We start from the raw sequence: 12,761 nt of genomic DNA, 5'->3' as shown, positions 1-12,761 counted from the left end.
GTCCCAATGTGTGTCAACCTCCGTGCTCCGTGGCAAGGCAGACTGGCAAAAATGCCGAACCTTTACTCACATTCGAGAAAACACTCCCAACAAGATTGCTTGCTCAAAAATCGAAGAGGAACCACTCTCCGAATCTCAAGAGTTAGACTCCCAACAGGATTACTTTCTCAAAAATCAAAAAGGCACCGTTCTCCGAATCTCAAGAGCCAAACTCCCAACAGGATTGCTTTCTCAAAAATCGAAGAGGCACTGTTCTCTGAATCTCGAGAGCCATATCCTCGACAGGATTGTTTGTTCGAAAACGGAAGAAGCACCGCTCTTCGAACTTCGAGAGCCAGATTTCCTTGGATAAAGCTTGTCTGCAATCTTCACACGCAACATCAGCTTTCCAGATACCACAGACCACTTTTTCAAAGCGCTCTGACAAAGTTAAAACATGTGAAGCTTGCAGCTTCCACTACATTGCTATAACCAAGAAGGGTAAAGGAATAGCATTATTACTTGCTCAAAAATCGAAAAGGCACCGCCCTCTGAATCTTGAGAGCCAGACTCCTAACAGGATTACTTTCTCAAAAATCGAAGAGGCACCGCTATTCGAATCTCAAGAGCCAGACTCCCAACAGGATTGCTTTCTCAAAAATCGAAAAGGCACCGCTCTCCGAATCTCGAGAGCCAGATCCCCGACAGGATTACTTGTTCGAAAACCAAAGAGGCATCGCTTTCCGAACTTCGAGAGCCAGATTTTCTTGGATAAAGCTTGTTTGCAATCTTCACACGCAACATCAGCTTTCTAGATACCACATACCACTTTTTCAAAGTGCTCTGACAGAGTTAAAACATGTGAAGCTTGCAGCTCCCACTACATTGCTACGACCAAGAAGGGTAAAGGAATAATATTACTATTTGTTGTTAAGGAGACTCCTATATTTGTCGACCTCCATCCTCCATGGACAAGCAGACCTGCAAAAATGCTCAACCCTTCCTCATATCTGAGAGGGCACTCCCAATGAAGCCTCTCAAAATACTCAGTTTTCTTCCCCCCTCAAATAATACCTATGCAAACTAGCCACACCAGAGCAAGAGTATCTCATATCATCAAGGTCAAAAGCAAGAGTATCCCATATCATGCTTTTTCCCTGTCTTTTCCTTTGCCCTTGTTCATACCTGCAAGACAAGGAGAAAAAGAGCAATCAGTCAGCACTTGGAATCAAGCTTCCAGTCAGGAATTGACTGCCTGAAACCCCTTGCCTGATTACTTACCTGGCATTACTCTCGAGTACTCATCTTCAACATCTTATGCTTTCAGAAAAGACACCACATATGCTTGAGGAACAGATAGGGCAAGTGAGAATGATACAAGGAAGCATGTGGAGACAAGCGTAACTGAACACATGCCGATTCATCTATTACTTCGTCAACAGCAAAAGTATCTCATATCATCAAGGTCGAACACACTATTCATTTGATGGACTTGTTTTAACCCTCAAATTCTTGAGTCAGCCTTATACTCTGGAGGAAACCAGAAAACCCTCCAGCCCAATTCAAGAATAAGCCTATGGAAAGTTACTTCTTCAAAAGCAAAAGTATCTCATATCATCTCTTCTCCATTTGCTTCTCCTTATCCTTGTTGCTGTTTACGACACAAGGAGAATGAGAACAATCAACCGGAAGCCGAAGTCGAACCTCCGATCCAAGTTGCTTGCTTGGAAGTCTGATTGCTTACCTTGTATGTTATCTCTTTTAGCAAATCTCCTAGCTCGGCAACTTGGGGGACTCCTACTATAGGGTTTTGTATCGCACTTGACCAAGCCCGAAACTACAAGTAAGCTTCAAGTGAAATTGATACATTACCTTGTGCATCTTCATCGGTTAAAGATACCACCCCTGGATGGAGGAAAAGTACTTCCAGAGAAGATGCCACATCTATGTATGAGACACATAAGGCAAGTGAAAATGATACCACACTTTGGTACTTAGAAGTTTCGTGATTACTCAATGGCTTGGATCTTGCAAGTCCCCAACCGAGGAGCTTCCCTCACTTGGGAACTTAGGGGAGCACTGTTTGTACTATACTTGACCAATCCCGAAACTACTGAGCACCGGTCAACGTTATACCGTCAAGGACCCAGAAGAGTTTTCCTCCAACTAGGAGGCCAATCACAGCGCAACACATGTCGACATCAGAAGCCAATCATAGCGCGACACATGTCAACATCAGAAGCCAATCACAACACGACACGTGTCAATGTCAGAATGAAACTAGAAACTCTCTTTTATAAATAGAGATCATTCTCTCACAATATTTCCTAATGTCATTTGTACTAAATCATTCACTAATACTCACTATAAGGAGAGCTTGAACCTATGTACTTGTGTAAACCCTTCACAATTAATGAGAACTCCTCTACTCCGTGGACGTAGCCAATCTGGGTGAACCACGTACATCTTGTGCTTGCTTCCCTGTCCCTATCCATTTACATATTTATCCACACTAGTGACCAAAGCAATCTAGCGAAGGTCACAAACTTAACACTTTCTGTTGTACCAAAGTCTTCGTTAATTTTGTGCATCAACACCCCTAAATTGACAAAAACCTTGAAATACTAGAATCATGCGCACTGTGTTTGTGCTGAAGACAAAGGCTTAAAAATTTTGTTTTTGGACAAGATGAAGACTTGAGGTAGATTTTGGTACGGGGTGTGAAGGTATTTTCGGTCAATAAAGGGGATGTATTAAGATAATTTTTTTGTTTAAAAAGTAAGTGAGATGTTTTAAATATGTGATGTGTTTTTAGGTATGTGTGATGCTAATAAAATAATCCTATATTACTCATATAATATCACACCCCAAACTCCAAACTCAAGTTCAAGCCCAAATTTATAAACAAAATGATTTATAAACAAAATGATATGTTACAAATAAAAACAGACGCATTCAAGTAATAAATCATTCATTAACTTAACGATACATCAGGGCAACAAATATAATCCCAAAAACCCATGATGTTACCTCACATCAACCCGCCGTGACATTGAAATGCGCGCCAAGACCAACTGCCAACTTCCCTCACCAATCATCTTTCTCCACGTCATCACCCACTGCCGTATAATTAACCGAACCAGAAGATCTTTCCAATTCCAATTGTTCAATTCTTTCTTCCCCACGAAACCACCCAACCTCCTCCTAATCTCTCCGTCTCCGAGATCAATCAAAAGAAGATGCAAAGCCCAGATCCAACGGCGGAGGACGAATCCCAGGCCGTCAGCCGCCGCATCCAGCGGTTGTCCCTGCACCTGACCCCCAAGTACCCACTTCCCCGAAACTACGCAGCTCAGCAGCTTGAGCTGGTGGAGTGCGCTTCCAAGGCGGCGAAGCTGACGGTGGACACGAGCAGCCTCTCAAACTACATGAGAGGCAAGCACCGGGAAATCCAGGACAGAGTGTTGGATTACTTCAACAAGCAGCCGGAGCTTCAGACGCCGGTGGAGATTTTGAAGGACGACCACCGGGAGCTTTGCATGAAGCAGCTTGTGGGGTTGGTGAAAGAGGCTGGGATCAGGCCTTTCCGGTACGTCGTCGATGACCCGGCTAAGTACTTTGCTATTTTGGAGGCCGTTGGCAGCGTCGACATGTCTCTCGGGATTAAGATGGGGGTGCAGTACAGGTGATTATTACTACAAGTACTGCTCTAATCTTATTTCATTGATTTTTGTGGCATTTTTCGGGTGCTGATCGCTTTGTGTTTTAAGTTTGGGTGGGAATTTTGAAGAAGCTGAGGTTCTACCGTAAAACCAATTGGGAGAATGAGGGTGTTTTTAACGTGGGTTTTGTGATTTTTGATTATTTGAGTGGTAAGATTTATGCTGAGCATGATTCTTTGTGTTTTATTGTTCGATTTGGCGAAGTCATCTAACTCCTCGAATAGGTTTCCTTCTTGGTAGATTATTTATGGTGTATGTGTTTATCGCACTCTCTGTATTGTAATTGTTTTCGGATTGATTGCTATTGCACTAAATTTTTTACTGCTCCATAAGATAGGCCTAAAATATGCGCATCAGACGCATTAGCACTGCGGTGGAAAGACATGTCCATAGAGATGTAATAGATACAGATGTAATAGATAATGTAAATAGATAAAGAATTATTGCTGTAGATGTTGATGTTTCGGTGTGCTGTTACAATTTTATACATACCACTGACAGGTGCAGTTCATGAAAATTTTGAGTATAAAGGGCACCGAATTTGTATGATCGGCAATCCCCTTCATTGGCCATTGTTTGGTGTTGTGTTTAGTTAATAGCTTGTGCCCAAATCCCAAATGTGAAAATCCCTTTAAATTGTTGATTGCAACAAAAGGAGGGAAACAAGGATCTCGATCAATGAATTGGAGTTGGATGAGTTAGCGTGTTATTTTCAAGTGCTGTGCCATGTCTATGAACAAAACTGTTGGACAAAAACCGAGTGTTGTACCACACTCAAAATCTTATAATTTGGGAGCCGTGATTGCCCAGCAAAAATTTTTATGCTAGGGAGAGGAAATCTAGTGCTCAAATTTTCCTTCTGCTGTGTCTTTCCCTATTTAATTACAAATAGTTCACATCTGGATGCCCTTTCTGTGGGAGGGTGTTTAAAATATAAGTTAATAGTGGACTGCATCAAGATTGGGACTATAACAGAAAAATAAATTTTATGAACAGTTTGAGACCATCCAGATAGTTTTCATGTGATGAGAAACTTGTAATAGAATCCATGTTTTGTTGTGCAATTGAATGTTCTGAGATGGGAAGGTTATGGAATAATTGGAAGGTAGAAATTCTATTGTAATTGCAATGCATTGTAGAAGGTAGAAGTTTCCATTAAAGTGGAGGTTCTGCAGAGTTCATCATTGTTCAAGGATCACATGCTTTATTTCTGATATTTGGTGCTTGGATTCAAATAATGTAATTACATGACTCTTAAACTTGTTAAGGGACCTCTGCTTTCCAATGTTTGTGTGCCAGAAACTTAGTGTAATGCTTAATTGCACTAGCTGTACAATATATGTTTCGTTCTCCACTGATTTTTTTTATTACTTGTGCAGTCTTTGGGGAGGTTCTGTACTTAACTTAGGAACCAAAAAGCACAAGGATAAGTATTTTGATGGTATCGACAATATGGAGTATCCAGGTTGTTTTGCTATGACCGAACTACATCATGGTGAGCTGTTTTGCTACTACCATTCTTTTATGATGATATGTAATGCTGGGACATTTTAAGTTTATCCATACATTCATTGCGTGGTTCTGTGGAAAAATTGGTGTGCGCCACATACACATATGCATTTAAAAAGCATCTACCTTTTACAGTTTTTGTTTTCGTGAAGGCCCAGATTTTAATTCTTAATGAATAGTATTATGGTGAGAAGGTCAAATCACGTTCCTTAAAGCATCCAATGAGAAAAAAGTTTTAGTGTGCATGATTATGAAGATAGTTCTCCAAGATTTATCTTGACAACTTGTTCGTTACTTTGTTTGGAGTGTTGGAGTGTTGGAGTTGATATAGACGGGGTGCTGAAACATTTATAACGACTAACATCCACCTTTGAATCTTTGATTTACTGGTGATGGTTATCCATTTAAAGTTTTTTGAAGAGATTGGTTTGTTGTGGTTCTCTATCATCTTTTGATTCAGATTTCTTAGTTGTTTTTCATTTAATGCTCTTTATTTCTTAGGCACTGTTGTATTACTAAATCCAGAATTCATATCTAAACCTTATTCATTATTTCTTTTCCCTGTGCATAAGGCTCAAATGTTCAAGGTCTACAAACAGTGGCAACTTTTGATCCACTCACAGATGATTTTATAATCGACACACCCAATGATGGGGCCATCAAATGGTGGATTGGCAATGCTGCCGTTCATGGAAAGTTTGCTACTGTTTTCGCTAAGCTGATGTTGCCGACTCATGACACAAAAGGTATTACTGATATGGGTGTCCATGCCTTCATTGTGCCAATAAGGGATTTCAAGACCCACCAAACTCTTCCAGGAATTGAGATACATGATTGTGGCCACAAGGTTGGTCTGAATGGGGTAGACAATGGAGCATTAAGATTCTGCTCAGTGAGAATCCCTCGTGATAATCTTCTTAATCGGTTTGGAGATGTCTCCCGGGACGGGAAATACACAAGTAGTTTACCATCTATAAATAAAAGATTTGCTGCCACTCTAGGTGAACTTGTAGGTGGGAGGGTCGGTCTTGCATATTCTTCAGTTAGTGTCCTCAAGATCGCAGCCACAATTGCAATCCGATATTCTCTACTGCGCCAGCAGTTTGGTCCTCCCAAGCAACCTGAAGTTAGTATTCTTGATTATCAGTCTCAACAACACAAGTTAATGCCCATGCTGGCTTCAACTTATGCATTCCATTTTGCCACGTTGCATTTGGTGGAGAAATATTCAGAGATGAAAAAGTCTCATGATGAACAATTGGTTGGTGACGTCCATTCGCTTTCAGCAGGGCTCAAGGCTTATGTGACAGCATATACGGCAAAGTCATTAAGTATCTGCAGGGAATCTTGTGGAGGCCATGGGTATGCTGCTGTCAACCGCTTCGGTAGCCTGAGAAATGACCATGACATTTTTCAGACGTTTGAAGGGGACAATACAGTGCTTCTACAACAGGTTTCAAACAAATCACATTCTCTACCTGGGAATATTTTATTTTCTTTCATGATCTAGAATTTTTCGTAGGATAGAGCAATTATGGGTACACAACAAGAAATGAAATAGATTTGCCAAAAAAAATTGTTACCGGCAATTTTCTACTCTGAGTTTTACTGGTGACACAGGTTGCGGGTGATCTGTTGAAGCAATATAAGGAGAAATTTCAAGGCGGGACACTCACTGTCACATGGAACTACCTCAGAGAGTCCATGAACTCGTATCTATCTCAGCCAAATCCAGTGACTGCTCGATGGGAAAGCGAAGACCATTTGCGAGATCCTAAGTTCCAGTTGGATGCTTTCAGAGTGAGTTTTTACTTGGTTTTATGATCAAAATCCTCTCTTAGTGTATATAACAAGACTGAAACTCTTTGTCACATAACTTTCCTCCTGCAGTACCGAACTTCTCGATTACTTCAAAGTGTTGCAGTAAGACTGCGCAAGCATTCCAAAACTCTTGGCAGTTTTGGTGCATGGAATCAATGCTTAAATCACCTTTTGACTCTGGCGGAGTCCCATATTGAGTCAGTCATCCTTGCCAAGTTTGTTGAAGCTGTCCAGAAGTAATTCTTAATCTCTGTTACTCACATTAGTTCCTTTCCGTTACGATTTTGAGTTTTTAAAATGGGTTTTATGCCAGATGTCCGGATCCAAGTTCTCGAGCTGCTCTGAAACTCGTCTGTGATCTTTATGCATTGGAGCGCATTTGGAAAGACATAGGAACCTATCGTAATGTTGATTATGTTGCACCAAACAAAGCTAAGGTATTCAAATCTTACCTCGACTAATATTCCTATGAATCATGAAAAGAATAATTCTGCTTTTTATGCAATCACTATGACTCAGGATTATGGAAACTGTGTTTAAGCCTGAATACGATAGAAGTAAACATAAAATGCAACCGGCATGGCTTTGAAGAAATGCCCTAAAAATTCAAATTAGACTGAATTCTCGTTTCTGTTTGCGTAGGCAATTCACAAACTGATGGAGTACCTGAGTTTCCAGGTGAGAAATATAGCAAGGGAACTTGTAGACACATTTGACATTCCAGATTATGTCACAAGAGCCCCAATTGCAATGCAGTCGGATGCCTACTCACACTACACACACTACGTCGGATTTTAATTCCCACTGAACTTCTTCCTTTTTGAGCAAAAGAAAGCAGGAAATATATGTTTGCATAATTGTCAATGCCAAATTGGCTTAACATAGGAATGATGATTGGTGAAAGGGAGTTCTTGTTCTTCCTTACTGTAAGTTTCGAAAATATTTTTTGGTTCGTTACAATAATTGATCGGTGAGAGTTCGTAGGGAAAAGGTGGATATAGGTCTCACAGTGCAGGACTATATCATGTTCTGTTGTAAAACTATCAAACGGCAATTCTTATTAGAAATGCAATTCGTGCTTGATATGCTTCTGTGTGCTAAATATACCCTGTAAATCGTAAATTGCATACGTCTGTATTAACTTTATCAACAGGTGCATGGTCACTCACTCATGGTCACTCAACAGTTTTTCCTTCTTTGGGCTTCTTCGGTTTTGGCTGTGGTTTTTGACACCCCATAAGGAGGTCAAAAATGACAGTATTGTTCTCTTGATCATCTAGTGACCAAGAAATTCATGTTCTCTTAAGAGTTGATATCAAGGGTAAAGAATGAGTCATTGTGCTTTTAGTGTTTAAATATCACCCTTGGATTTGCAAGGATGAGTGACGATGAATTCTTAGGTCACCTGGTGATTAGGAGAACGGGACTCCAAAATATCAAAGTATAATCGAGAGTCGCGATTAAGTGTATAATAATAAAACCAATCGCGGAGAAAAACGTTCAAAATATTGGCAGAAAACTCATCCTAATTCAGTTGTAAAATTGAACGCACTGCCCAAAAACACCAAAAACTTGCTCTTTACAAACCTATATCCAGTCCAGTCACAAATTTAAGAGATGAATATATGTTTAATTACATAAACTCAGTATCTAACAGGCCTGCAGTTGAGATATGCAATTCGAGCTGCTTCACTTTTCTGTCTGATATCTTCATACATCTTTAATGATGCCTCCGAAAATTTAGTTAGTCTATCGAGAACCTTTCTCAAGCTTGTATGTATGCAGCTCAGGCTTGGAGATGATTCTTTGCCGTTCTCTTCCGCTTTGTTCTCTGCTTCTCCGTTGTTTGCATCAGCTGTCCCCTGGTTTTTCTGTGCAACTGCTTCTTGTTCCATCAAATGACGCAGATCTGATAAGAAGGTCCTGATTGCATCTGTAAGTTCATTGGAAGGCAATGCTCTGATCCCAGCTCCCCAATCTCGAAAGAGAACAAATATAGGTGGGGCCACAACTCGACGAGGGGAAAATGGCCTTCTGCTTTTGGTACGCTCCCGTGGTTGCATGATGCAGTTTTGCAGCCAACCATTGAGAGCTTCCACATATGTTGAATGGCTGTTGATCCAATTTGCAAAGCTTAAGCCGAAACACTCAATCTCATCCAAAAGTTGAGCCATGATCTGCCTGCGGGAATCTCCTTGGGAAGTCACTGTTGAGCTCTTTGAATGATATGCGAGTGAGATGGTTATATATTGCGCATGATGGCATTCAAGCATGGCCTTCCACATTCTTGTCAATCTACATAAAATCACCGTTCATCTACCCAAGATTAGTGATGTTTTGATACAAATAATATGAATTTCAAGACGGAAAATAACCAAGCGGATCCTACTAATGAGAACACAAGGATTCTACTTACCCCTGAGTAAGTTCTAAAAGTTGTGGATGCAATTCTTCGTCTCTCATTTTCTCAATCCGCTTTGATATTGAATCAACAGCATGAATTGCCACTCTTATTCGTGAATGTAGATCCTTCACAATCGCCCGGGTTTTATCAATAACTTGACTGCTACAATCCTCTGCAAATTGATTCCTAAGTTGATCACATTTCCGGTCATACACCTTCCTGATAGATTCACTTGCCTACAAGAACCAAAATAGAAATGGGGAGACGATTATACAAAAAAACTATAAAATGAAAAGCATGATATACAATCAATCTGGACAGAGAAAAAACTCTTTATATTTATCTTTTCTCCTGTATTTCATGTTAGAGAGAAACACGATTCACAAGATACCATTAAAAATTGATGTTTCCAGCAATACCTACTCCATATCCCTATGACCAGAAGCTTGCAGATCAAATTTCATGGTTCTATGACTACAAGGTTATAGATCAAATTCATGAGCATTTAAAGGTACATAAGCAGATTAACTGATGCTTAAACTATCTCAACAAATACCGGATTACAAGATTACAAGATTATTGGAAAATGGACTGATAACACAGAAAAGAGGAAAACACATGCAAATCACTCATTTATAGGGAAAAGTTTCTGACTTTTTAAAAATATCAAAATGTGGAATTGAAGGCTAAAATGCAAGGTATGAGGGGGTAATGTAAATGAAGTTTTTTATATCCTCACATTTATGTGTTGAATCAGGGTAAGCAGATCACAAGGAAGTAAGTCTAAAAGGATGCTACAATAGATACAATAAGAACATAAATCTTTACAATAAAGAAAAAATGCATAGGCTTCAATAAAGTACCTTTACTTCGTCATAGAGTTTTCTTTCCCAGGCATATAGTCTCTCCAGAGTGGAGGAATGACTTCCAGCAATCATGCAAAACTCTTCAATAAAATCACTGCCACTGTCATCGGCATCCTCTTTTGTTATTGTGGGAAGAGGATTCCTTGATGAAGATGACCTCGAAGATGTTGACCGCTTCCAAGTAATAATTTTGGTTCCATGTTGAGTAGGATCTACAAAACATTTTGATCACATATTATGGTAGGAAAACACAAAGGGGATTCTAATCATTCTGAAAAAAAGTGGTCCTAAGTTAAATAAAATAAGGGTAGTTTGAATAAGGCTTCATTTGTTTGGCTTCATCTTATGCAAACGACATGTAACTTAAAGTGAACCAGCTTATTCCACAATTAATGCCACACAACAAATTCGCATGCTTTCCTGCAGAATACACATATCACACAATTAAACGGATGAAGTGTGTTTATCTGATCTGTATGCCAGAGATACAACTCCTAGCCGTAACATAAATGACGTTAGACTGATCAGAGGATTACTAGGATTCATCAAAACCAAAAAGTGATGAGTAAGTGGGCATAGGCATAAGGAAATTCTTGCAATTGTTAAAGATGTATTCATTTCCAACCCCAAATTTCTGAGTACTTACTGGACTTGTAATTAGCTTGTGATTTACCAATTGCAACAACTTACCATGATAAACAAGTGCAGTCTTTCCCGGGCAGAAAACGAGCTGGAAAGCCACGAGAAAAGCCAAAGCAGATGATGTACCTACAATCCAAAACTTGAAATGTCATAAACAGTTTATGAAAACAAGAAGGAAAAAAAACATCAGACAACTAAAATTATCAATTGCACAAGTAGGTGCTTCAAATTTAATTCACCAACCAATATATAAAGTTTACCTTTTGCCCCCGAATATCCAACCCTTATTTTGTTTGACTCAAGCATCCTGGAGACCCCTCTTCCCGATTCTGCAGCCCTAAAAAAGCGGTGCTCGATATCCTTTATGCTTGAAAGAAAATCTTTAGCTCTGTGAGTAATAAACTCTGAAGGGTCCTCTCTTTCTGCACTTAAATCCTTCTCCCCCACATTCTTCTCCCTCTTTGAACCAGACTTCTCAACACCGACTTTGCCTATCAAACTTGTAGCTCCACCATTGGCATTGCATCCCACAACTAACTGTCTCCCTTCACCATTGCCTGTTTGCAGAGACCCATCAACTCCCGAGTTTAGCGAATTCGCGTTACCATCTACACTACTATCGTTTTGGTTCATTGAATTACCAGAAACTTCAAAATGTTCCTTACTTCCATCTAATCCAACCTTTGCCCATCTTCCCATCTCCTCCACACTATGACTAGCTTCTTCATTCCTCCCCTGTCTCCACCCTTTGATATTATCAAAATTCACATCCACTCCACTACTTCCCACAAACCTGAAGCTCTCACTCTCATCCACAGGATCAAAGTAATCCCAGGAAGAATCTTCATCCGGCAGAGGAGGAGGCGGCGGCGGCAGTGGAATATCCTCATCCACGTAACTACTGCTAACCGGATTGAACCTTACCGTCACAGCAGCAGCACCTCCTGACCTCATATAGCTCAACCTTGCCACAGGAGGCGAAGCGGGTCTCTCGTTGCACAAAGGCGAGTCCGAAGCGTCGGCCAAAGGCGACGGCGAGGGCGAGGGGTAGGAGGAGTGCGATGGGGTCTTGTCGGAGTTGGAGAGAGAAGACTCTATCAACACCTCAGCCTCGGCGTAGCGGCGGAGGGCAATGCCAATGTTTCTTAGAGAGTTGGTGTAAGATACATGAGAAGCTGCTAAAGCATACCTTGAATCAATTGCTTGCTTGATCAATCTTTTACGCTCTCTGCACAGACGCAGAGCTTCGTCCTTCTCGGTTTTGGAGTTCGTCGCACCCATTTTTTGATGGAAAATTTGGGCACCCAGTTCACAAAAGAACGCTCATTTACTCAGTAACCAAACAAGACTTCCTAAAAGGAAAGAGAACCCATTCCACTGGAAGCATAAACAGCCCAAATTTTCAATAAAATCTGTAAAAACACAAAGAAAACCCCTCACTTTAAACCCCAAACCTCAAAAGCAAATGTGGGTTTTGCAGTAAAGGAAAACCCAGTCGGGGAAAACTAAAAACTTGCAAGATAGCTACTCAGGGGAGGAGAGTAGTTGCTTTCATGGAAGGAAGGGAAGGAAGAGAGCAGCAGCAGCAGCAGGAGTGCGCAGAGGCAACCTGTTGGAGTGGTTGGGGGCCATCAATGAGAAGCCATTAACGGATAACTTCAAGCCCCGACGGATTGAAGGCAATGAATGCATAAGCTGACTCCCCCACAACACACAAACAAAAATAAAAATCAGAAAGAAAAAAAATAGAAACTGAGCGTCTCAAGAGGACAAATGTGAAGAAAATGTGAAAAGCAAAAGCAGAGAGCCTCGTAGTCT

General features: G+C 40.6%; 2 protein-coding genes across 2 annotated transcripts; one reads left to right on the top strand and one right to left on the bottom strand.

Moving 5' to 3' along the window:
* The first annotated feature begins 3,126 nt into the window (after window positions 1-3,126).
* On the top strand, window positions 3,127-8,116 carry LOC126623032 (acyl-coenzyme A oxidase 2, peroxisomal-like). Its single transcript, XM_050291762.1, has 7 exons — window positions 3,127-3,664; window positions 5,081-5,196; window positions 5,783-6,663; window positions 6,831-7,010; window positions 7,101-7,267; window positions 7,345-7,468; window positions 7,674-8,116. Exons 1-7 carry the CDS (start codon window positions 3,219-3,221, stop codon window positions 7,827-7,829), a joined length of 2,070 nt encoding a protein of 689 aa, XP_050147719.1. The 5' UTR covers window positions 3,127-3,218; the 3' UTR covers window positions 7,830-8,116.
* A 473-nt stretch (window positions 8,117-8,589) lies between these two features.
* Window positions 8,590-12,761, bottom strand: LOC126623031 (protein ALTERED PHOSPHATE STARVATION RESPONSE 1). The gene is made up of 5 exons (XM_050291746.1): window positions 11,204-12,761; window positions 10,992-11,069; window positions 10,299-10,513; window positions 9,448-9,671; window positions 8,590-9,326 (listed from the first exon to the last, which is right to left on the bottom strand). Exons 1-5 carry the CDS (start codon window positions 12,222-12,224, stop codon window positions 8,675-8,677), a joined length of 2,190 nt encoding a protein of 729 aa, XP_050147703.1. The 5' UTR covers window positions 12,225-12,761; the 3' UTR covers window positions 8,590-8,674.

This window comes from Malus sylvestris, chromosome 1, assembly GCF_916048215.2.
Source record: "Malus sylvestris chromosome 1, drMalSylv7.2, whole genome shotgun sequence".
Taxonomy (NCBI): Eukaryota; Viridiplantae; Streptophyta; class Magnoliopsida; order Rosales; family Rosaceae; genus Malus; species Malus sylvestris.
The sequence above is the reverse complement of the archived record's forward strand: the minus strand, read 5'-3'. Positions and strand labels throughout refer to the sequence as shown.